This window comes from Geotrypetes seraphini, chromosome 1 (assembly GCF_902459505.1).
Source record: "Geotrypetes seraphini chromosome 1, aGeoSer1.1, whole genome shotgun sequence".
Classification (NCBI taxonomy): Eukaryota; Metazoa; Chordata; class Amphibia; order Gymnophiona; family Dermophiidae; genus Geotrypetes; species Geotrypetes seraphini.
The window spans coordinates 195,402,929-195,429,955 of NC_047084.1; the positions used below are offsets into that span (position 1 = coordinate 195,402,929).

General features: G+C 40.8%; 1 protein-coding gene across 2 annotated transcripts in view; it reads right to left on the reverse strand.

Annotated features, from left to right (window-relative positions):
• Window positions 1-408: 408 nt before the first annotated feature.
• Window positions 409-27,027, reverse strand: part of CENPU (centromere protein U) — an 86,319-nt gene continuing 59,700 nt past the window's right edge. For both annotated transcript variants that reach the window (XM_033943413.1, XM_033943403.1), the window contains exons 10-12: window positions 14,655-14,716; window positions 6,882-7,038; window positions 409-631 (exon numbers count right to left, since the gene is read on the reverse strand). In XM_033943413.1, the coding sequence (XP_033799304.1) occupies window positions 488-631; window positions 6,882-7,038; window positions 14,655-14,716 (363 nt within the window). In that variant the 3' untranslated portion in view covers window positions 409-487. The remainder of the gene's footprint in view (window positions 632-6,881; window positions 7,039-14,654; window positions 14,717-27,027) is intronic.

A 27,027-nucleotide genomic window follows, 5' to 3' on the forward strand; every position in this document is an offset into this window, starting at 1 on the left:
AAACTGCCAGGCCAGTCTCAATTAAGTAACTTCAGAAAACTCTTGTAGCTATTTAGGTCAAGCTTAATTGTAAAAGAAAAAGTTTGTTGGCAATAACTAGGGTTAGCGTATGGCTCCAGAAAAAGGAGGACAGATTGAGTCATCCGGGATTTACTTCCATTGCTTTCAATGAAAGTAAAACCCAGATGTCTCAATCCGTCTTCCTTTTTCTGGAGCCATATTGTAACCTAATACCTTTTTATTTGATTAATAATTTGTGACTAGGCTTTTCAAAGTTACTGTATATTGCTTTCATGTATTGAAAGCTAGTCACTGATGTATTTAGACCAATAAAAAAATATTAGCCTACAGTTAAATTTGTTGGCCTTTATATCCACATATTCATGGGGACCAAAATCAAGCATGCTATTTTTTTTGTTTATGAAATTTTATTGAATAAAGTTTAAAAGGAGATTTTACATGAAAAACAAGTTGTAAAAAAATGTATTTAATTTTTCTGAATCAGGTTTTCTGATTCTTTCTCCAGGTCAAGCCAGTGCTGAAGCTTCCTGTTGATATTCTGCAAATGTTTTTCAGCTTCCAAAATTGGTCTTGCTTCCAAAAGAAGAGCAGGCAGGCTAGAAATTCCATACTGTCAAAAAGTAGAGAAAAACATTATTATAACATATTTAGTGATTATCTAAACCAGTGTTTTTCAACCTTTTACACCTATGGACCGGCAGAAATAAAATAATTATTTTGTGGACCAGCACCCGGTGGTTGAAGAACACTGGGCTAAGTCGTATGCCAGACCCCGCCCATCTCCGCCCCAGACCCCACCACCATAACAGTACTAATTGTAACACTTTTTTCCATTCATTTTTCATATATACACACAATATAATCTTATTAACAACACATAATAGTTAACCACAAAATTAAACTACACAAAGCACACTGTACGTATGCTTATCAACATTCATTCCTACCAGAACACAGATAACCCCTATGTAAATAAGGGACCAAAAAATAAAAGTATTAATATATACAAACAAACCCTAAGATGCAAGACTCTGCATGCAGTACAACCCCAGAGAATAAGAAACAAATGCATTTCTTCCTGAACAGTGCACAATACAGACAGCAGATGTAAATTCTCAAAACTGACACAATTCAATCACTAAATTTAAAAATAAAATAATTCCCCCTACCTTTATTGTCTCCCTCCCCCCATGCTGTGCCTTAATTTCTGGCCTGCTCTCGCCTGGCCATTTTATACCGCCCCCCCGTGTTATCTTCAAGCCAGATCCCTCTTCCTCACTGACACAGTGCACAAAGTCACGGGCAACGGTTCTGGAAGCCTTCCCTCTGACATTGTGACGTCAGAGAGAAGGCTTCTGGTTCAGGCGTAGGACGTGCATAGGAGCCGCTGCTTGCGGCTTTGTGCACTGCGGCAGTAAGGAAGAGGGAGCCGGCCCGAAGATAATGCTACACCGATCAAACCGCAGACCGGCAGTTGAAGAACACTTTTTTGGGCCCAATACACATGCTAGGCCTGTGGACCAGCAGGAAATTTCTGCGGACCGGCACCAGTCCACAGACCGGTGGTTGAAGAACACTGATCTAAACAGGCTTAATATTCAAAACAAATCCACATGAAGGTCACAATATATTCTGAGGCAAATCTCTCTCATGGAAATTGATTGCATAACTCCAGGGGGTGGGGGTCCCCAGAGACAGGTTTAGGCGACTTAACCCTTTATTACCTCAGGTACAAATTTAGATTATAAGCCCTCCAGGGACAGAAACATATGTAAAATATCTCCTGCAACTGAATGTAAATTGCCTTGAACTACAGAGAAAAACAGCCAAATATCAATACAAACCAAAAAGGATCCTTCTGGACACTAGAGTATCAATTGGTTGTAATAGATGTGAAGCAGCTGTATTATGCTGAATTATTAGCCAAGTCTGTGAATTATCCTAGAGAACTTTGTAAAGAAGTGTGGCTGGGAGGAAGGAGCCAGCAGAGGAGGTAAACACCTGTGGGAGGGAGGGAGACAGGAATTTGGGACACAGAACAGAGGGTGGGAAGGATGGCAAAGGTTACATTTGGACATAGAAGGGAGAAAGAGGGTCGCGATGAGAGGAAAAGGGGCACAATGGCAGAGGAAGGTTGAGGCAAGACCTTGGTTCGTAAGTACGAGTCCAACGTAAGTCGGACGTTCTTAACCCGGGGACTGCTTGTATTAAAAAATACCTAACAAAACTGCTAAATATCCGAACGTTGAAAGAAACATCAGTGTCTTGGTGAAAAAAGTTGAAAAAGTTTTTTAGGATGATTCACAGGCTTGGCTAATAATTCAGCATAATACAGCTGCTTCTCATCCATTACAACCAATTGATACTCTTGAACTAGTCATTGCCATAGGATTCTTTGGTTCTAACACCAAATATATCCTACTAGGAGAGAGGTAGAAAAATGCTGCACCCGGCTGGGGAGAGGGAGGGAGGGAGAACAAAGACCAGGGATGGGAGAAGAAAGAGATGCCAGACAACGGGGGAGGAAGGGAGGGACAGGAAGGAAGGAAAGGCGATACCGAGGGGGGAGGGAAGGGAAGGAGACAGAGATGCTAGACCAGGGGGAAAGAGGGAGAGAGGGGAAGGAGGGAGAGGAAATGCCAGATCATGGAGGAGGGGGGAAAATGGAAGGAGAGGAGAGAGATGCCAGGGCATGGGGAGGGGGAGGGAAAGGAAGGTGTGGAGGTACAAGGAAGCAGTGCAGGAGGAGAGAAAAGGCCTGGTGCTGGTGAAGAGACAGGGAAGCAGTAGAGAAGAAGAAAGGTATGATCTGGAAACACATGACTAAAGGCAGAGCTCAGGACCGGGGAAAGAGAAACCTATCATTTCTTTCAACTTAAACTACAGTACTTTAATTTGAGTACTATTTCTTTAGTGTTTCTATAGACTGTGTACTGACAGAACTGAGGTAACCTTTTTTCCTCCCAAAGAGAGGAGGAAAAAAGGTTGACTCGAATATAAACTGAGATTAGAAATTTGGGTATGTGAGTGTCGTAAGTAATGCCATAAGTACTTAATAAATAATTTTTCAGTTGGGGTTGTTTCGAGTCCAAAAAAGCTGAAGGAGAGCCAAATATCTTCCTACTTGGGGCTACGACCACCAACCAAAGTTTCTGAACTTCTATCTTCACTAGAACACCTGCCCTCAGTCACACATGCAAAAAACCCTTTTCAAATACAAACCCACAAATCAAAAGTACTACTATACACAAATGAAACCTTAATATGCCAGACTCTGCACACAGTACACCACAAAAGAAATAGAAAAAAATGCATTTCTTTCTGAACAGTTCAAATTATAAAAACAGAAGTAAATTTTCTAAATTGACTATTTCAATCACTAAATTGAAAATAGAAACATTTTTTCCAACCTTTGTTATCTGGCAATTTTATTTTTCTGATCATCTTGCTCCCTCTTTGCTCTTAACTCTGCTTCCAAGGCTTCCTTATGCCTTTGCTGTTTCTTTCCTCTCGTTCTTCACATCTTGCACTACATCCATCTTTGGCACTGATTTTCATATTCAGTTTTCTTCCATTTTTCTGCCTCCATCTCAAATCTATCTTTCCAACTCTTCCCTCTGTCCATGTGCACCATCTCTTCCCTCTTCCCCTTGCTGATGTTGTTGAGGAACAAATTGTGCCATGTTAAACTCTCCTTTGTGCTTGCAAGGGAAGTGTTTACTTGCCCTGCTTCTCAACTTTGGATTTCGTTCATGTTAACTGACATGCCTTTTCTAATTTCACTGCCTTGTTTATGGCCTACTATCATACTAGTGAATATTACATTACATTACATTACATTAGTGATTTCTATTCCGCCATTACCTTGCGGTTCAAGGCGGATTACATTCAAACTAAAAAACAGGAATTACATACAAATTAAAAGGAATAGAATAAGCGATGACATAGAATTTTTTAAGGTAATAAACATTGGATAAAGAGTTACCAAAGGGAAGTGGAGGTCTTTAGGAGGTAAGAATATGGTGAAATTATGGGTTTTAGATAGCATTTGATAGATAAAAGTGTTGTTAAGAGTAAGAGATTTTAAGAGTGGGTGTGGTTAGGACTGTTTCAGGGCTTTCTTGAAGAGTATAGTTTTTATTTGTTTTCTGAAAATCTTGTAGTCTGGGGTGGTTAACAGTAGGTTGGAGATTTGGTTATCCATTCCTGCAGCTCGAGTGGCTAGGAGGCCGTCGTATTGTTTTGACCGTTTTACTTCCTTGATCGGGGGAGGTGTGAAAGGGGAGTGCGTTTTTCTATGTCTGGTTGAGGTTGCTTGGATGAGGCGATTGTTTAGGTAGGCTGGGCTGTTTCCATTTAGGGTTTTGAATATCATGCAGTAGAATTTAAATAATATTCTTTCTTGGATTGGTAGCCAGTGTGAGTTGATGTAGGCTTCTGTGATATGATCATGTTTCCTCAGTGAGTAGATGAGTCTCAGAGCAGTATTTTGGATTGTTTGTAGTTGCTTGGTCATCGTGGCAGGGCAGGGGAGGTAGAGGATGTTGCAGTAGTCTAGCAATCCTAGGATTAGGGATTGCACTATGAGCTGGAATTGTGTTCTTTCAAAGAATTTCCGGACTTGTCTCAGGTTTCTCATTATTGCAAAGGATTTCTGTATGGTTTTATTTATTTGCAGTTGCATATCTGATGATATGTGTAGTACCTGAAGATTGGAAGGTGGCCAATGTTACGCCGATTTTTAAAAAGGGCTCCAGGGGAGATACTGGAAATTACAGACCGGTAAGCCTCACTTCGGTGCCGGGCAAAATGGTAGAAACGATTATAAAAAATAAAATTGTGGAACACGTAGACAAACATGATTTAATGAGACGGAGTCAGCATGGATTCAGCCGAGGGAGATCTTGCCTCACAAATTTGCTTGACTTCTTTGAAGGTGTGGATAAAGGTGAGTCGGTCGATATAGTGTATCTAGATTTTCAGAAAACTTTTGATAAAGTTCCTCACGAGAGGCTCCTGAAAAAATTAAAGTGTCATGGGATATGTGTTAAAGTTCAGTTGTGGATTAGGAATTGGTTATCGGCTAGAAAACAGAGGATAGGGTTAAATGGTAATTTTTTTCAATGGAGGAGAGTAAACACTGGAGTGCCGCAAGGGTCTGTACTAGGACTGGTGCTATTTAACTTATTTATAAATGATCTGGAAATTGGAACGACGAGGGAGGTGATTAAATTTGCAGATGACACTAAACTATTCGAAGTTGTTAAAACGCATGCGGATTGTGAAAAATTGCAGGCGGACCTTAGGAAATTGGAAGATAGGGCATCTAAATGGCAGATGAAATTTAATGTGGGCAAATGCTAAGTGATGCACATTGGGAAGAATAACCTGAATTACAGTTACCGGATACTAGGATCCACCTTGGGGATTAGCGCCCAAGAAAAGGATCTGGATATCATCGTAGACAATATGATGAAATCTTCCACCCAATGTACGGCGGTGGCTAAAAAAGCAAACAGGATGCTAGGAATTATTAAAAAAGGGATGGTCAACAAGACTCAGAATGTTATAATGCCCCTGTATCGCTCCATGGTGCAAACTCATCTGGAGTATTGCGTTCAATTCTGGTCTCCTTATCTCAAGAAAAATATAGTGGCGCTAGAAAAGGTTCAAAGAAGAGCGACCAAGATGGCAAAGGGGATGGAACTCCTCTCGTGTAAGGAAAGACTAAAACTATTAGGGATCTTCAGCTTGGAAAAGAGACGGCTGAGGGGAGATATGATTGAAGTCTACAAAATCCTGAGTGCAGTAGAACGGGTACAAGTGGATCGATTTTTCACTCCATCAAAAATTACTTGATGAAATTACCGGGAAATACTTTTAAAACCAATAGGAGGACATTTTTTTCACTCAGAGAATACTTAAGCTCTGGAATGAGTTGCCAGAGGATGTGGTAAGAGCGGAGAGCTAACTGGTTTTAAGAAAGATTTAGACAAGTTCCTTGAGGAAAAGTCCATAGGCTGTTATTGAGAAAGACATGGGGGAAGCCACTGCTTGCTCTATATTGGTAGCATGGAATATTACTATACCTTGGGTTTTGGCCAGTGACCTGGATTGACCACCGTGAGAACGGGCTACTGGGCTTGATGGACCATTGGTCTGACCCAGTAAAGCTATTCTTATGTTCTTATCTTGGTGTTAGACTGTTTTATCCCTGTGGTGATACTGTGGCTAAATAGTTTTGCTTTTATGATTGATTTTTTAATATTCTTACGGAACCTGCCCTGAACCTTTTGGAAGAACAGGCTAAATTAGGGGTGGGCAACCTTGATCTTTGAAGGCTGCAACCCAGTTAAATTTTCAGTTTTCCCCTAGTGACTATACATGAGATCTATTTGCATGCCCTGCCTCCACTGTATGCAAATAAATCACATGCATAGTCATTAGGGACATCCTGAAAACTCAACTGGATTGCAGCCGTCAAGGTTGCCCATGCCTCAGCTAAATATCTTTCCTATTACAATTGTAGTTCCTTTCTTGCTTTTAGATTGTAAACCGACTTGATGTTTTTATGAGAGGGTGGTACATAAGAATTCAATAAACATACATAATGAAATGAAACAAAAGAACTATTGTGTAAAAGCTATTGAGAATGCAATAAACATTAATATGTAAAGCACTGCTTTGATTATCAAAATGAGATAAATTTGCATAGATTGGAAGACCATTATACGTAAAACTCTCTCCAGTTTATGCTAATTTATCTCATAAACATACAGTGTAGCAATCCTGAGTAACACTGTAAGGAATAAGTGGGAGTTAGTACCCAATTGAAAGAACATTATAATGCAGACTATTACCTCTTCCTTTTCTTCTTGGTTTTGCTCCTTGTAGCTTAAATATGTTCTCTGCAACTCCTGCAAATCATGCAAGAACTGTGTTGCATTCTTGAAGGATGACTTCTTCTGCTCTAAGTCGTTATATTCTTTCAGTAGCTGATGCTTCTTCAATTCATTTCTGCAAAAGCACAAATCACAATGGCATGGATATCTTCAAAAGTAGATGGAAAAATCAGTTTTCAAAGTTATCAGCTACAATATTTTAAATCCTATAACAGATCCTGAGAAGACTGAGACCCTTTTAGTCAATGACAGCTGGAACGGGACCCCCGTGAATATCGGAAAGGCAGGAGCTCGATCCTGCAGGTTTGGGAGTCGATCCGCCCCTCCCCCGAACCAGCCGGGGATTCTTTTAAAACAAGCACCGCCAGCGGAGTTCTGCCTTTTCCCGCACTGAAACCAGCGGGCAGGCAGGCAGGAGCCCGATCCTGCAGGCGTGGGAGTCGATCCGCCCCTCCCCCGAACCATCCGGGGATTATTTTAAAACAAGCACCGCCAATTGCGCACAGCCGTTTGGCGCGCCGGCAAAGGCACCTGCGCTTTAGTGAGCGCCTTTGTGAAGCGACTGGATTAGTGAAGCGACAAATTTGAAAAATCCCAGCCAGACCTCCCATCCACAGCTGAACCTGCAGTCGGCAGGATTCAGCAGCTTCGGGATGGCTCCTCCACAGAGCCCCACCCGCAATCGGCAGCTTCCAGCGACCGGGGCCGACTCCTCCACGGAGCCTCCATCGATACCACCACCCCCATCTGGGAGTGCGAATCGGCTCCGCTCCTCCTGACCTGCGGGAGCATTAAACTGATCTGCGGGAATGGCGCAGCCACCCATCAGCACCAGATTTTCCAACCCTGCACCACCAGTCTGTCTATCTTGGAAGACCTACTCACGGACCCATTAACTGAAGACTGATAAGTATCTGCATGTATATTTTTCTCTAATTTGCATGTTCAGCCAACTGACTGTTAATTTAGTCAAATACCTGCATGCCCAACCAATCGACAGGATAATTGATAAGATTCTGCTGTCTATCCAATTACTGTCTCACTACATAATGGCTTCTATAAATCAACATTTAATACTATTTCTCATGTTTTACTGGTCCTGCTACAAATACAGGTCAGCCGATGCCCTTTACTCCACACCAATCCCAATCCTCACCAGATCCCGTCACACCATCTTAGAACCCCAGAGACCTGCCCCTCGATTCATTCATAACTGTTCCGAAAAGGGACCTTTTCAAATCCCGGTCTTAACCACCCTCACGTAAACCTAACAGACCTCACCGCAAACACCAGCGGAAGCTGAGGAAAGTCCCCTTCTCAGCAACAACTGTCTCCCCTCACTTTCAAAAGGTCCAAGGTTTCTACCTTAATATCAGATCCATTAGGAATAAGTCACAACTGGTCAAAGACTGGCTTGAGGAGACCAACCCTGACTTCGACCTTCTAATGGAAACATGGCTGATCGCTGACAATGACATCATCATACGCGAGTGCCTCCCACCTGGATTCAAAATCACTTCTCTACCCAGAAGCAGGGGAAGAGGGGGAGGGCTAGCCGTCATTGTAAAAGACTCCTACAAATCCACCATCATAGCTTCGAACTCCTCAGTGGGCATGGAAATACTTTCCTGCAAACTCTGGTCAGGCAAATTAGAAGAGGCCTTAATCATCACGCTATTTTACATTCCTCCCAAGAAATGGTCCACTGCCAAGGACACCTTCTTCGAATTCCTCCTTACAAACTCAACTGATGGCCCCTACAACCTACTGACTGGTGACCTGAACATCCACCTAGAGCAGGTAGAGCAGGGTGACACCAAAGAGCTACTATCCTTCATCACTTCTCTCGACTTCCTTGTGCTACCCCCCGATAGAACCCATCTAAAAGGACATCAACTAGATCTTGTTACCTTTTCTTCTAAAGCCCCAGCCCATCCCAAAATGCACTGGCACCAAACCACTTGGACCGACACCCTACGGTTGGACCATCATTTATGCAATTTCCAATTCAACTGGCTAACCAAACGCTCCCCAACTAAACCTCTGGAGAAAAAAAGGATTAGGACAATGACAGCCACCAGAGGCTTGGTAAACCCAGTGGAATTCTGGTCACATTACGATATCTCATCAGACTCAAACTCCCCCTCTATTGACACCTGGACCATTACAAGCACACAGATTCTTAACAAGATGGCCCCCATCAAACTAAGAAAAACGAGAAACCAAAACCTAGATGGCTGGTTTGACGCCGAACTAGGAGCAGTGAAACAAGAATTACGAAAACTGGAAAGACAATGGCTGAAATCTGGTGATAACATAAAAAAAACAAACTGGAGACTAAAACTAAAAGAATACAAAAAACTTATAACTACAAAAAGCACAAATTTCTACGCAAAAAAATAGACTATCCCAACACCAACACCAAGAACCTATTTAAACTAGTTAACAATCTCTACGATATACAGGCCTTTTCATGCCACACCACAGACTCCCCACCTTCAGCAGATGCACTGGCTGAATTTTTTAACAACAAAATCAATATCCTAAGATCCAACCTACCACCCTCCACAACCAACCATCTGAACTACCCAGTTGCCCAACACACAAACGAACCCAGAGTAGACATGTACTGGAACAACTTTTCTATCCTTACCTGGAATCACTTCGGCAAATTCTTCTCAAAATACGTCGATTCATACTGCAGGTTAGACAGCCGCCCACGAAAGCTGCTACAGTCACCTTCAAAGCCATGCTATACGATTGGCTCTCCTCTCTATTACTGTCGGGTACATTTCCCGAGGAGTTAGGTCACATACTGATCACACCGATTGTAAAAAATCCCAAGGAATCTTATCAAGCTGACATCTAACTACAGACCCATCGCAAAAATTCCCTTTTTTGTAAAGCTCATGGAAGGCTTGGTAAACAAGGACTTAGTAACACACCTGGACAAATTCAACATACTTCAGGACAACCAATCAGGCTTTCGATCCGGGTTCAGCACGGAAACGGCTATTGCTTCATTACTGGATTCCCTCCTGAACCTACTCAGCCAAGGCTCTAGTGCACTAATCCTTCAACTTAACCTAAGCAGCACCTTTGATTTAGTCGATCACACCATCCTAATTGACTGCTTGGAGACAATTGGTCTCTCAGGCAATGTACTTAAATGGTTCCAAGGCTTCATGACCAAACGATTGTACCGAGTCTATAGCGACAATATCCAATCCTCCAGCTGGGTAAACCTATACGGAGTACCACAGGGTTTCCCTCTATCTCCCCTCTGTTCAACATTTACCTAGCCCCATTGGCAAATCTACTGGAAAAATTAAACACCAAATTTTACATCTACGCCGATGACATCATCATAGTCCTGCCCCTAACAAGCCTGACTCCTGAGACCAAGAATCATCTAGCACTAATTCTAAAACAAATCGAAACATGGATGACAGAGTTCAAACTGAAACTCAACCCTGAAAAAAACAAATTCTTCCTGGCAAGTCCAAATGACAAAATCAAAGATACAATAACCCTGAACGGTCAGAACTTCCCCATTGTCGATACCATAAAAATCCTAGGAGTGACACTGGACCGCTATCTCACTCTAAATATGCACTCAGAGCTACTGATCAAAAAAGGCTTCTCGACACTATGGAAACTAAGAACAATCAGAAAGTACTTCGACACAACATCATTCTGCTTACTGGTGCAATCTTCCATTTTAAACCTACTCGACTATTGCAATATCATTTATCTGGGGTCTCTTAAGAAAACCATTCAAAGACTCCGAATCATACAAAATTCAGCTATGCGACTGAGCATGGGTAATTGGACGCCAGCGCAGTCATTAAGCTGCAGTTGCCAATTAAGCTGCTAGCTTTCACTCAAGATGTGCAAAATAACAAAAACATGGAAATGATGCATAACGGAAGGTTTATCAAAATAATTATTTATTGCTTTTATTTTTCCATCATGGACCTCAAAAGGCTAGTTGCGCTAGCGGGAGGTCATTATAGTTGCCAGAATGCTGGCCTTCTGATAACGATCTCAACCCGATACTTCAAAGCTCCCCAATATAATATACCTTCAGTCCAGTTTGACATCATTAGCTGTCAGCCAATCCACTAACAGAGGTGGTCCTTAAATTTGGACAAAGAAAATTCCTTTACATGTTTAAAAGTTTCAGAAATCATATTTGTTTGTTTACATTCATCCTTGAATATACATTAACATTTTATAACATATCCAATATTCTTTTTGCCCTTTTAAAAAAGGTATATTAAGAGAACCTGCATTTGTTAAAAAGTGCTGAGAAATTCTCGGCTCTCCCTGTCAGCACAGTCAAGGAGAAGGAGGGGCTTTTGCGACGGCTCATTGCAGTGGCGATTTTTGACGTCGCTGATACTTTGCTGCTACTCTACAATTTTTTGTGACTTTTCTTGTTATCCCCTTTTTTTACCATGGACCCCTGACGAAGGTTTGTCCGAAACACGGACCGTGTCGGGTCCCTTGATTGGTAAAAGGGTTTGCATATAATTATTTTGTCAAAATAAATTTTGCCTGCGTCTTGTACAGATCTGCAGTTTTGTTTTGTTTACACATTATATGTCATTCATATTTAATGCATGTTATATCTCAGTTTGGGATACGTAATCTAATATGCTCTTCCTAACCAGCCTAAGGCACATCTGGTATCAATTAGAACCACGAGACTAAAAGCGGGAAAAACCTGAACAAAGAGAAACGCAGAGAGAAAGATAAAGAAACATAGAGACAGTTTCATCCCTCCAGAAGTGTGTCCTGATTTCCCTTATGGTCTGGCTTAATAGCAAAGTACATAAAAATAATATTATTATGCTTTCCCTTAATATTAATCTGTAGTGTGTTTTTCTGGCCTTGGCTACATCCATATTCAGATTTTAATTCACCAATTTTTCATACGCTTCTATTGGGTGTGGCCTTAACTAACACATATGCTTGTATCTGACTAGAGTTACCCAGAATTATACGAAAAGCAGGTGCTTTTATAGAAAAACTCCACAAACACATCTCATTCGTTATCCATTCCATAGCACCCCCTAGAGTGCCACTTCAGCGGCTGATTTTCGGCATAAAGAAATGGGATCACATAACCCCCCTACTAACAAAAACTCCACTGGCTGCCCCTGGAAGCAAGAGTATTGCTCAAATTCACCTGCCTCTGTTTCAAATCCATTCTCGGTTTGGCCCCTCTATACCTGGTCTCCCACTTTAAACTAGACTGCTCCACCAGGCCTACACGCAGAATACGTATGTTTAGCCACCCTACATTAAAAACCTGCTGATACAAAAGATACCTTGACAGAACGGTTGCCTTCCAAGCAAGTCTGTAGAACGACTGGCTAAGCAGCATCATCAAGCACTCATCATCCTACCTCAACTTCAGAAAACAAGTTAAGACCAACCTGTTCAACCGATTTGTGATCAAGGATTCCTAAAGTCTTCACTGCTTACCCCACGCTGTATGACCCTTATGCCTCCAGGTGTCACCTACATTGCAGTAAGGTGAGTATGGGTGAGCTCACACTTTCCACCATAAGTGAACTAGTTAGGGTGGCTTACTCCAGAGACTTGCTTGCAGCTCTTCTAGGACTGACCATAATATCTGCAGCTGTCATAGAGACAGATATGTACTGTTTCATGCAGAAATTGGGGTGGGTGGGAGGGGCGGTCAGTGACTTGGGGGAGTTTGTGGGACCATATTGTCATCCGGTCAGTTTGGGTACCTTTTTTGGCCCTTATACATTTTAAAAAATAGGTCTAGCCCAAAACATCCAAATTGTGTCCTGGACATTTTGTAAAACATCCAAGTGCTAAGCCTGCCCTAATCCTGCCCAAAACACGCCTCTAACATACAGCCTTAAGATTTAGATGCATTGGAGACAAAATGACCAGAAAATCATCTAAAAAGTCATTTTCAAAAATGCTCACATAGACATTTTGACTTGCAAGATGTCCAAGCACCGGTTTATGCCGTCTTTTGGATGTCTACCTTTTTGAAAATGAGCCCCATTGTGTTTAATTGACGAGTTATTTCTAACTCAGTAGTCTCAAACTCATGGCCCGGGAGCCACATGCGGCCCATCAGGTACTATTTTGAGGCCCTCGGTATGTGTATCATAATCACAAAAGTAAAATAAAACAGTTTCTTGATCATATGTCTCTTTAGCTATAAATTACAATATTATTATTAAGACTTAGCCAAAAGGGATTTATAAACTATGAAAAACTATAAAGAGTTTTACCTCATGCAAAATTGTCATTTCTTTAATAAGACATTACCTATTTTTTCTGATCCAAAATGTGGCCCTGCAAAGGGTTTGAGTTTGAGACCACTGTTCTAACTGGAGAAAGAATATTATTATTATTGGAGAACTTTATAAGATAAATGCACATTTACACTTTCTTTGGAGTCAATATAAAATTGTGAGAGAATTTGTGCATTCTTGGGGCTAGTTCCAAGAGTTATTTTGTAAAGACACATAAGTACCTTTATAAAATAGGTGCTTTGCGTGGGGTTTTGGGTTCTTTTAACTAAGGTAATCTAGAAACAGGGACGAAGTGCGAAGTAATAAAATTTGCAGATGACACCAAACTATTTAGTGGGATTAGGACTAAAGAGGACTGTGAAGATTTACAAAGGGACTTGAACAAACTAGGAGAGTGGGCAAAAAGATGGCAGATGAAGTTTAATGTAGAGAAATGTAAAGTCTTGCATGCAGGAAACAGAAACCCGATGTACAGCTATACGATGGGAGGGCTGGTAATGGGTGAGAGTAGCCTAGAAAAGGACTTGGGGGTACTGGTGGACAGGACAATGAAGCCGTCGGCACAGTGCGCAGCAGCCTCTAAGAAGGCAAACAGGATGCTAGGTATTATCAAGAAAGGTATTACAACCAGAACGAAAGAAGTTATCCTGCCGTTGTATCGGGCGATGGTGCACTCGCATCTGGAGTACTGCGTCCAATATTGGTCACCGTACCTTAAGAAGGATATGACGATACTCGAGAAGGTTCAGAGGAGAGCAACGCGACTGGTAAAAGGTATGGAAAACCTTTCATATGCTGAAAGATTAGAGAAACTGAGGCTCTTTTCCCTGGAAAAGCGGAGACTTAGAGGGGATATGATAGAGACTTACTAGATCATGAAGGGCATAGAGAAAGTGGAGAGGAACAGATTCTTAAAACTTTCGAAAACTACAAGAACGAGAGGGCATTCGGAAAAATTAAAAGGGGACAGATTCAGAACCAATGCTAGGAAGTTCTTCTTCACCCAAAGGGTGATGTACACCTGGAATGCGCTTCCAGAGGGTGTGAGAGGACAGAATATGGTATTGGGGTTCAAGAAGGGATTAGATAATTTCCTGAAGGAAAAGGGGATTGAAGGGTATAGATAGAGGATTACTATACAGGTCCTGGACCTGATGGGCCGCCGCGTGAGCGGACTGCTGGGCATGATGGACCTCTGGTCTGACCCAGCAGAGGCATTGCTTATGTTCTTAACTGATTTAATATGTGCTAAATGCTAAGAAGCCTATTAGCATGCGCTACATCGGTTAGTACACTTTAGTAAAAGGACCCATTTGTTATGAAATTACCCTCTTTGTGACTGGATATATAGTGCATACATTTAATAAAAAGAAAATACGAGCTAATGTATTTTTAATCAATTTTTCAGAACATGGGAACTTACACAATTCGTTCTTCTTTCACGTCAATCAAACGTTGCCTCTTCTTATTGATTTCTATATGGATCTATAACATAAATGATAAATACAAGAGATTTTAGAGGTGGGTAAACATAAGGGATAGGGCAGAAACCTGAAAAAAAAAAGTTTTAACCCCCCCCTCCAATTTTCTTCATAGGCTGTAACAGCTTACTCACTGTGCCCTGTGCTGGATATGTGCTGCAGCCTGCCTCATCTCCTAAAGCAGCTGGATCTGGGAGAAGAAATCACTATCTCAAATGGACCTCTTCTAACACTGAATCTTTGGGCTGCCAGATGGACTGGAGTCTGAGTCTCAAACCCCCACGGATGTGAAAAGGAGACTAAATACAGCTGGCACCCTGTGGAACCCTACTGAGTCACTACAGATGCCTGACAGCCGGCGCTCAAGCCCCTGTGACCCAGTAAGCAAGCAATGCTATAAGGGAAGCGGACCCCAAGCTCCAAAACATTTTTGCAGGCTGGCCAACAGGTACTACAGAGGGATTGGCCTGTTAAGCTGCAGACCTCAATCTGCTTCTTCTCCATGCAGGCAGAGCTGTATCCTTGACAAGGGGAGCTCTGAACACTGAGAGCTGTCAAGAAATCATGAAAAAAATAAAAGAATATACACAGAGCGGATCAGAAAGAATCCTTCTGGCTCACAAACACAAGGAAAAACTGAAGGGGGCAGCAGAGCCTTCTAGTGAAGGAGGAGGGATTCAAAAGCTGGAGTAGATTCTTTCTGTATGGCTTGCGAGGTGCATGGAGAAATTACCCATCCATCCAGAATATTACACACTATTGCAAGGGGATCCAGTGGAACATATTCAAGATGTGGTCTCTCATTTGCTAGTACAGGTATTGGAATCCAAAGTTATTACAGAAAAGGAGTTTAAATTTCTGTTTTGTAAATATCCAAGAACGCCTGTAATCTATTTTGTTCCCAAGATTCATAAGTCTCTACATCACCCTCCGGGAAGACCCATTGTGTCTGGGATAGGCTCCATTTTGGAACCACTTTCAGCATTTATAGATACGTACCTTAAAAACAAGGTTCCTTTAGCTCCTTCATATGTGGCAGATTCTGCAAACATGATTAATATTCTAGCTACTGTGCAGTGTGTACCTGCTCATGCCATCATGGTAACTTTAGATATTGCAGCACTCTATACAAACATACCACAAAGTGCAGCTGTAATAATAATAATAATTTATTTTGTATACCGCCATACCCAGGGAGTGCTAGGCAGTTCACAACAGATAGATGAATTACATACAGTGCGATTGAAAAAAGAAGAACATAAGGCAATCGTAGGGTCAAACTAGTTTACATTAACAATTTAGGTGAGGGAAGGCTAAATACAGAGCACATACAGTGTGTACTGTAAGAGGATACAATTGAATTTATGAAAAGGGGGAACAAAGCATATTAGATGAAAGGGGGGAGCAACAATCTTAGAAGGGTGGGGGGAGGAGGCGGAAAAGTAAAGGAAGAGGTGGGAAGCATTGAGGAGGGGGAAGGGGAGCGTTAAGGAATTGATCTGTTGCAAAGAAGAGTTTTGATCTGTTTTCTAGTGTGGAGAAGGGGAACGTTAAGGTGGAAGTGGGGAGCATTAAGGATTTGGTCCACTGAAAAATAGAGTTTTGAGCTTTTTTCTAAAGTGGAGGTATGAAGAGGCGTCAAGTAGAATTTGGGCGAGCCATGAATTTAGTTTGGCCGCTTGAAAAGAGAAGGTTCGTTCGAGGAATCTTTTAAGATGACACTATTTCAGTGAGGGAAAAGCGAAACATAGTTATTCTGCGGGAGCTCTTATTATTATAGTTTAGGATGAAGTGGGGGTAAAGATAGTCTGGTGACATACCAGATACGGTTTTGTAGCAGATGCAAGAAAACTTAAATAGAACTCTGGATTCGAATGGCAGCCAGTGCAACTTGTGGTAGAAAGGGGATATGTGTTCCCATTTCTTCAGGCCAAAGATAAGGCGGATGGCGGTGTTTTGGACCAATCTCAGCTTCCTGGTGATTTTCTTGAAGGCGCCTAGATAAATGATGTTACAGTAGTCCAGGACACTAAGAATAGAAGATTGGACCAGTAGACGAAAGGAGGTGTCATCAAAGTATTTTTTAATGGTGCAGAGTTTCCAGAGCACCGAGATACTTTTCTTAAACACTAGATCAGTGTGTTTCTCCAGTGTGAGATGCTTGTCTAAAGTGACTCCTAGTATTTTTAAGGATTGCTCAATACAGTAGTCTAGTCCGTTGACATGTAGCGCAGTTTCCTTGATTTTGTCGTTTGGGGATACTAAAAAGAATTTAGTTTTTTCTGGGTTTAGCTTTAGTCTAAATGCTGTCATGCAAAGTTCGATCTGATTTAGGGTGAAAGATAACGAGTTTAGAAGCTCTGAGGTAAAGTAAGAGAGCGGAATGATTATGGTGATGCCGTCTGCGTAGATGAAGAATTTGAGCTTTAAGCTCTGCAGGAGGTTTCCTAGGGAGACAAGGTAGATGTTAAATAGGGTGGGGGACAAGGGGGAGCTTTGTGGGACCCCACAAGGGTTGTCCCAGCTGTAGGAGGTAGTGTCGTCCTTGAACACCTTGTAGGTTCTTGTTGTCAGGAATCCATGGAACCAATTGAGAATATGACCTGAGATTCCAATAGATGTCAGACAGTCTAGTAGAGTGGCGTGGTCAACCAAGTCAAATGCGCTACTCAGATTGAGTTGCAATATTAGAGCGCATGAACCTTGGCTGAATTGTTGATGAAGGTAATCAAGCAGAGAAGCTAAAATTGTTTCAGTACTGTGACCTGACCGGAAACCGTAGATATCATAGCAGAAGAATTGCAATCTCAAGACATGCCAGATAGCAGAATACAGCTCTTGATTCAGTTGGCAAACATGGCCCTCAATATGAATTACTTCCAGTTTGATTTACAATTCTACAAGCAAATCAAAGGCACAGCAATGGGGGCTAAAATGGCACCTTCCATTGCTTGTTTGTATGTGTCCAAATTTGAAAGCACTTTTTTGCACTAATCAGTGTTTTGGAAATATTTTTTGATATGGAAGTGCTACATTGATGATGTCTTTGCCGATTGGATTGGTAATTGTGAAGACCTCAAACTTTTTCTTTTATGGATTAACTCCTGTGACTCTAATTTGCAGTTTACAATGCATACCGATATGAGCCATATTCCTTTTTTGAATATCAATATTATATTGGACCAGGGTCAGTTTACAACAACTTTATACCGCAAAGACACAGATAGAAATAACTTACTGCAATATGGCAGTTTCCACCCTAGACATTTACGGGACAATATTCCAGTTGGCCAGTTTTTGAGGCTCCGCAGATTATGTTCTACAGTGAAAGAGTACATTGATAAGGCTCAAGATATGCAGTATAGGTTTCAAGAGAGAGGCTATCCTAGGTCTGTTATCCGCAAAGCATACAAAAGAGCGCTGTATGCCAATCTAGATTTACTTCTGAATCCTGCTCCTAAACTTGATGAACAAGCCCTGGTGTGTGTCCTCCCCTACTCCACTTTAGCTTTTCAGATCAAACGAGTCATTAAGCAACATTGGGGCATCATGCAGTATCATCATGAGTTTCAGGATTTTCCCAGATTTGCTTTCTCCAAACAACAAAATTTGAAACAGCATTTGGTGCGGTCACAATTTTTTAGACAAGATCCCAATGCCACAATTCCAGGAGAACACTATCGTTGCGGGCACTGCACCATGTGTGACTACAGTGTCCCTTAGAAAGATCTGCACCTCACCAATTCACAAGTGAAGCAACATAAGTGTCCAGTTACAACTTGTAACACCTCTAATGTAGTGTATGTTATTCAATGTCCTTGTGATCTTTTATATATAGGATGTACCACCCGCCCTATCAAAGCCCAGATTGGTGAACACATCAGCAGGATTAGATTGAATGTCAAAGAAGCCTCTCTAGTTCTCCATTGGTCAGAGAAACAGCACAAGTTAGAAGATTTGAAATACTCAATTTTAGATATCGTCAAGATAAATAGAGGGGGTAATTTGGCTCACACACTGTGGAAAAAGGAACAGAAGTGGCTATTTCATCTTGATACATTACACCCTAAGGGTTTGAACAATGAAATTGAATGGATAGCGTTTCTTTAATTTTACATTGTTTTTCTATAGGTCACAAAGTGATATGTCTATCTCCTTCTGTTCTCCTTGTGCAAGATACAACAGGATTTGTGTAGTATCCATTTTTAGAATCCACAGCGCATATAAATCTACATGCATTTCCTTTTAAATCGGACAACATGTTGAATCTTAACAGAGTCATCAAGTTTGCAGTTGACAGTATGCTATGTCATCACGTTTTTCCCCCCTCCTCCTTCCCCATAGCTGACCTTTTAAAACAGTAGCTAGGTCACAGCGTCTTGTTGACAATTTGAGTTTGTTACATATCAGTCTCCAGAGCCGTGGTATGTATAATTTATGAGCTTCTCTCCTCTGCTTTTGCCTAAAGTTTGCATAACCTTTGCAGTCCAGTGTGAATTAGAGATTATATTCACACAGACTTGTTTTTAAATCTTACCTTTAGATACAACTGAATATCACGACCAGTAAAAGTATTTAGCCAATGAAGAACTGTAGATTTACACATGTCCACATCTGTTACTCTCTGATTTTCATTTATATCGGGTCTCCTGAAGCAGGATTCGAAACGGGGCCACGTTGGGACCCCCAAGACAACAAACAGAGCTAAGTAACTCAGTGGTGGCAGTTTTAATTTTTACCAAATGAAGACATTTATTGCATAAAACAGAAAGACTTTGAAACCTCGTCTTTTCAAACATCTTTGGAGTTTTTGAGTGTGCCCATAAACTTGTTAAGTTTGCAGTGACTGGAAGGTGAACTCTTCTCCAAGGGAGGTTTAACAGCCTTCCCTTCAGAGTTTCATATTTCTGAGCAGTTTTTCAAGCCTAATTGGGTCACATCTCAATCACTCCTTTCTTCTTCTATTGAAGCCAGTTTGCTTTACTACATACTTTGGAGGAAAGGCAGGAGAGGGGAGATATGATAGAGACATTTAAAAATACTACATGGCATAAATGCACATGAGTTGAGTCTCTTTCATTTGAAAGGAAGCTCTTGAATGAGAGGGCATAGGATGAAGTTAAGAGGCTCAGGAGTAATTTGATGAAATACTTTTTACAGAAAGGGTGGTAGATGTGTGGAACAGTCTCCTGGAGGAAGTAGAGGAGACAGAGACTGTGTCTGGATTCAAGAAGGCATGGGATAAGCACGTGGGATCTCAGAGAGAGGAAGAGATAATGGCTACTGCTGATGGGCAGACTAAATGGGCCATTTGGCCTTTATCTGCCATCATGTTTCTATTATTAGGAGTGCATCCTGGGAATATCTTTAGATGAGTGTGCCTAATGGAACAGGATGTTAACCAAAAACTAAATCTCCAGCACAAGGTTATCGAATGTCTAGACCTACGGAATTACTAGAATGCAGTTGACTGACCAGTGGATCTGGAAGAGTGCCAAATTTCATTAATTAAAACCGAGGCTACAGTACCCAGTAGTGTGGGATCTAGCTAGGTACTGGGTTGGCCACTGTTGGAAACAGGATACTGGGCTTGATGGACTTTTGGTCTGTCCCAGTATGGCAATTCTTATGTTTTTATGTGCACACTAGAACCCATGAACTGTGTGATCTTTATCATTAACTGATTGGCACTCTGTACAGGGTAATTTGTTTCCCAATCATTTGTAAAACAAGTCTAACCCTAGCCCAATAATAATATAATTTGGGTTATCATGCTCTAGCCATGTCCTCAATTCCTATGAGCATTGGAGAAAGTTTCAGAGCATTCAGTGTGCCAGCCTGTGATAAAAACCTCTAGGGTGGCTTCATAAAAGGAGCCCAAAATTAGGCTTAAGACTTGGTACCTTTTGCAATTTTAAATCAGACTCCGATATTGCTTATAAAAATTATAAAATTTTGTAACCCATATGACTAAAACCAATTTCTGTATTTTTGATGATCCAAGTTTCCAATAAACCAAAATTTAAAAACAATTGATATTTGCATTAATAAACTGTTGTCAAACTTTGTTTTTAATGTTTCTCACAATTTTGAATCTTCAATTGTTGAATTATATTGTTAATTGAAACAGTATATCCAGGGCTGTGGAGTCGATAGATAAATGTTCCGACTCCGACTCCGACTCCTCAGTTTTTTGTACTTCAGACTCCGACTCCAACTCCAGGTACCCGAAATTTCCTCCGACTCCGACTCCTCGACTCCGACTCCAGAGCACTGGTTAATTTTCAGATCGTTAAAATGGAATGTCAAGTTGAGAGAAATGAGCATTTTCGACACCACCTTCTTTTTGCTTTTAATCAAGGTTCTAAGGCCGCAGAAGCTGCTCGCAACATTTGTGCTGTGTATATAGTGGGTGCTATAGCTGAAAGAATCGCTCGTGATTGGTATGCCAAGTTCAAAAATGGAGTCGGTAGATAAATGTTCTGACTCCGACTCCTCAGTTTTTTGTACTTCTGACTCCGACTCCAGGTACCCGAAATTTCCTCCGACTCCGACTCCACAGCCCTGAGTATATCACTGGCAAATGAAATAATAGAAAGATGTGGTTTGTTGCATTTGAATCAGCATCTTGATTACTTAGATAGCTGAATAACTAATTTCTAAGCCTTGGGCTAGATTCACTAAACCTTCCAATCCTGTCCTGATGATTGCAAAACCAGTTTTACTGGTTTTGCGATCATTCCCCGACCCGATTCACTAAACAGCTTCCTGATCAATATCCAATCCGATCCACCCATACAAATGAGGGGAAATGGCATGTAAAAGTAGGAAGCCATCGATTCACTAAATATAAGAAGAAACACTGATTGGGTTTGCCGATCTGAAAAGACTGCTGAGGACCAGTCGCTTGCTATCCTTGCCGACTCTCCTGCCCTCTTCCGCCCTGAAATATCAGTATCGAGGTTACAACCCCATATAAAACAACCATCTTAACATATGCATTAAGAATTCCTTTTTTATATATTCTGTAAAAAGCACATTGTGAATCTGTGGTTTTAACCTGTGGGTTTAAAGCGTGTTCTGTTCGATACTCTGGCTACACAAAATAATTCACTGCATCGGTCACAAATCATTCCTTTTTAAAAATGTCTAACTTGTAGGGCCAGCAAAAGTAAACTGCAGCCACCCCTTCCCCTTTCTTTTGAGCTCGCTTGTGCTTTACCTCCAATGATGTGCAGGAATAAACCTCGCCCACGTGTAAATTGCATCAATAAACAAGGATACTCTGTGCATGCGTTTCGATTGCTCTTACAGAGATCAGTGGGATCGCTATAGGGCATGCGTCCAATCAGATCATTTGCATGTAGAATCTGTAGTAAATCGGTCACTTGGCAAAACTTGGCCAAGAATCGCCCAACAACGATCGGTAAGTTTGGTGAATCTAGGCCTTGGTCCCTTTTCTTGGATTATGACACATATATAAAAATTTCTTATGTTTACCCATAGAGCTCAATATAAACAACTGGGTAAATTCAAAAAGCAAAAGGGTTCCTAAATGAACCGTATCAAGCAACAAACTAGTAAAGGAGCCCGCTAGCTACTTCAAAATTCTTTTCATTAGGTGGTGCTCAGATTCCGAGATGGAAATGAAGAGTTCAGTATGGGGACCAAACCCCTATGAAAACTCTTAAGGTATCTATCATTGCACCGTATGAAAAAGATGTTTTAAAGTGCTCACAAGGTGAACTTATAGTATGCTCAGATTCTTTATAAATACTGTATGAATGTCCAGTCTTTGAATGAATTTGAATATGTAACAGCTTCAAAATATGCAAATATTCAAAAAAGGACTTAGCTGAAGAATGCTGAAAGCGTGGATAATTGCTGGGTCCTAGGAAACGGAGAAATTATTGATTCACCACAGGACAAGTTTTTGAATACAAGCCTGAAAGCTGCGGGTTCTCTGAGGAAGCCAGGGCGGCGAAACGCGTCAGGACCCAGCAATTATCCACGCTTTCAGCATTCTTCAGCTAAGTCCTTTTTTGAATATTTGCATATTTTGAAGCTGTTACATATTCAAATTCATTCAAAGACTGGACATTCATACAGTATTTATAAAGAATCTGAGCATACTATAAGTTCACCTTGTGAGCACTTTAAAACATCTTTTTCATACGGTGCAATGATAGATACCTTAAGAGTTTTCATAGGGGTTTGGTCCCCATACTGAACTCTTCATTTCCATCTCGGAATCTGAGCACCACCTAATGAAAAGAATTTTGAAGTAGCTAGCGGGCTCCTTTACTAGTTTGTTGCTTGCTACCCATAGAGCTCTACATGATAATAAATCACAATATTTAGGCACTGAGGTCTGCAGACACTCAAACTTTAGCTCTGCCCACAACACTGGATGCCCTTCTAATGGTTACAAAACAGGCATGTTTTTTGGATGGCCCTGAAGATTTGGAATAAGCTTCCTTTAATTGGCGGGAGAAACTAACATTTTAAGAAAAAATGTAAAATATATTTATTTGAAAGGCCATGGGGAGGATTTTGCTGAACTGGGTCTGGCCTCTCTGCAAAATCTAAGTTAAAACAATTAAATGCATATGTTTTTAATCTATTGTGTGTATATACAATTAAGTTGTAATTAAATTAAATTTTACCTTTTATCTGATATTTTGATATTGTATCCCACTCTGACCTATTATTGCAGGGTGGTTTATCAAACTAGCTATGGACTCTGTGCTGGTAAATAGGAAATCAAACCCAGGTCTTTTGTACAGCAGTGCTATGACATTTTTTAACAGTGATAGCTATCACTATATTCCATTTCATTTATCTTTGTATCTATGACAAGACACATGTAACTGATATGCAGTGATTGTCTTGTCAACGAGCTCATTACTGACTATTGAATAATTTATTGATTACTGCAATCTTTTGTATCTTGGATTGTCAAAGAAAACATGCAAACCTGTGCAACTTCTAATGAATTCAGCAGCTAGATTGATAATGGGTATTCCTAGGATTGCCCATATTACTCCAATCTTAAAAGCTATAAAGCTCTGTCTGTTGTTCATCAAATATTGTATTCCTCTTCTCCTACTTGCTTTCAAAGCTTGTGGGAAATCGATCAACCTGCAAGATGTTTGAGATCTGAGGGAGGGATGTTGCTCATCAGTTTAAAAGAAAATGGGATTCGCTATGTAAAATCTAGGATATCTATTTTCTCAACTGCCGGTAAGAATCTCTGGAATTCAATTCCACGTGTAATGAGATTATGCAAAAATCTTAAGTCTTTCAAGAAATTGTTAAAACACAATTGTTTGTGGATTCCTTTCTCTAACTCTATGGTTATTATTTGTTTTAGATTTAAAGAATTCTGTATTAAGAAAATTTTGTGGGGAAGATTGACTTGTTTACTGCATTTTATAATGTTTGTTTGTACTTTAAATTGGATGTAAATGTTTTGTACATCGCTTAGATTTAAGCGATTCATAAATTTTTTTAAAATAAATAAATAAATATTTAGGGGGGTCATAAAATTAGTCGTGCGACCGATAAATCAGCTTCATTTCATTTCATAGGGATTTAACCATTCCTTTGTAGACTACCAACTTTAATTACATTGTAAATGATGGCAGATAAAGACCTGAACGGTCCATCTAGCCTGCCCATAAGTTATATTTATTAAAAAATACATGATTAGATTAACTTGTCTCTTCTTTGATATTTCTGGGCTGTAGACTGTAAAGTCTGATATTGTCTTAGGTTCCAAATGCTGAAGTTGCCGTCTAAGCTCACTCCAGCCTATCCAACCATCCCGTTGTTTGCAGGACATCTACCGTAAAGTCTGACCAGTAACATCCTCCTGTTCCATATTAGTGGCATTCACATTGATGCCCACCCCAGCCCATCCTACACCAAATCACCATATATGGAACACAGACTGTGCAGGTCTGTCCAATACCGGCCTTAGTTCTTTACTTTACATCCTTCATTTTCTAATTAGAGATCCTCTATTTTTATCCCACGCTTTTTTGAATTCCATCACCGTTTTCCTCTCCATCACTTCCCTCAGGAGGGTATTCCAGGCATCTACCACCCTCTCCGTAAAGAATTCTAATATTGCTCCTACGTCTTCCTCCCTGTAACCTCAAATTATGCCCTCTAGTTTTACCATTTTTTTTCTCTGGAAAAGATTTGGTTCTATATTAATGCCTTTCAAGTATTTAAACGTCTATCGTATCTCCCTTGTCCTTCCCTCTCCTCCAGAGTATACATATTTAGGTCTTCCAGTCTCTTCTCATACTTCTTTTGGTTCAAACCTTTTACCATTTTCGTCGCCTTCCTCTGGACCGCTTCAAGGTCTTTTTATATCCTTCGCCAGATACGGCCTCCAAAACTGAACACAATACTCCAAGTGCAGCCTCACCAACAACCTATACAGGGGCATAAACACCTCCCTTCTTCTGCTGGTTACTCCTCTTTTTATAAAGCCTAGCATCCTTCTGGCTGCAGCCACTGCCTTATCATACTGTTTAGATGCCTTTAGATCCTCAGAAACAATTACTCCAAGGTCCCTCTCTCCATCTGTGCTTATGAGCTTCTCACCTCCCAGCATATAAGATTCCCTTGGATTTCTACCCCCCAAATGCATCACTCTGTACTTCTTCACATTGAATTTTAGTTGCCAGACCATTCTAATTTTTGCAGATCTTTTTTCATGTTTTCCACTCCCCCCGGGGTGTCCACTGTTACAAATCTTGGTATCATCCGCAAAAAGGTTAACCTTAATGTCTAACCCTTCAGCAATGTCACTCACAAACATATTGAACAGAATCAGTTCCAGCACCGAGCCTTGAAGCACTCCACTACTCATCTGACCCTTCCTTTGAGCGAATTCCATTTACCACTACCCTCTGACATCTGCCCGTCAACCAGTTTCTGATCCAGTTCACCACTTTGGGTCCTAACTTCAGCCCACAGAGTTTGTTTAAAAGCCTCCTATGAGGAACCATGTCAAAGGCTTTGCTGAAATCTAAGAAAATTACATCTAGTGCACGTCCTTGATCCAATTCTCTGGTCACCCAGTCAGTTCAATCAGATTCATTTGGCATGATTTACCTTTAGTAAACCCATGTTGCCTCGGATCTTGTTGTAATCCATTAGATTCTAAGAATTTCACTATCCTTTCCTTCAGCAACATTTCCATTATTTTTCCAATAACTGAAGTGAGACTTACCAGCCTGTAGTTTCCTGTTTCATCTCTACAACCACTTCCCCAGTCCCACTGAACCTCTCCCGTCTCTAAAGATTTATTGAACAAATCTTTTAAAGGACCTGCCAGAATCTCTTAGAGCTCCATCAATATCCTGGGATGGATCCCATCCAATCCCATAGCTTTGTCCACCTTCAATTTTTCAAGTTGTTCATAAACACTTTCTTCTATGAATGGTGCAGTATCCATTCCATTCTCATATGTAACTTTGCTGACCAACTGCGGTTCTTCTCCGTGTTTTTCTTCTGTGAACACCGAACAGAAGTATTTGTTTAGCACATTTGCTTTTTCCTCATCACTCTCCACCTTCTTTCAGTCTCGTAATTCCATTTTTTGGTTTCCTCCTTTCACTAATATATCTGAAAAAAGTTTTGTCTCCCTTTCTTATATCTATAGCCATTTGCTCTGCCACTCAAGCTTTCTTCAGACGTATCTCTCGCTTGACTTCTTTCAGTTTCATCCGATATTCCTTTCTGTTCTCCTCTTCTTGAGTTCTTTTGCCTTTATTTTTTCTGCCACTAGTTTGGAGAACCATATCGGTTTCCTTTTTCTCCTGTTTTTATTTTCTTCACATAAAGGTCAGTAGCTCTATTTATTGCACCTTTCAACTTAGACCGGTTTTTTCCATTTCCTTACGTCTTCCCATCCAATCAGCTCTTTCTTCAGGTACTCTCCCATGTTACTAAAGTCACATGTTTGAAATCCAGGACTTTAAGTTTTGTGTGGCCATCCTCCTCTTTGGCTGTTATATTGAACTAAACCATATGATGATCACTACTTCCCAGGTGGGCCCCCACTCAGACATTAGAGAAACTTTTACCATTTGTGAGCACCAGATCCAGAATCGCTTTTTCCCTCGTGGGTTCCATCACCATTTGTCTGAGCAGAGCTCCTTGAAAGGTATCCACAATCTCTCTACTTCTTTCCAATTCCGAACAGAACTTTCTAGTCTGCATCTGGCAGGTTAAAATCACCCAGCAACAGCACCTCTCCTTTCTTTTCCAACTTTTGTATATCCATAATCAGATATT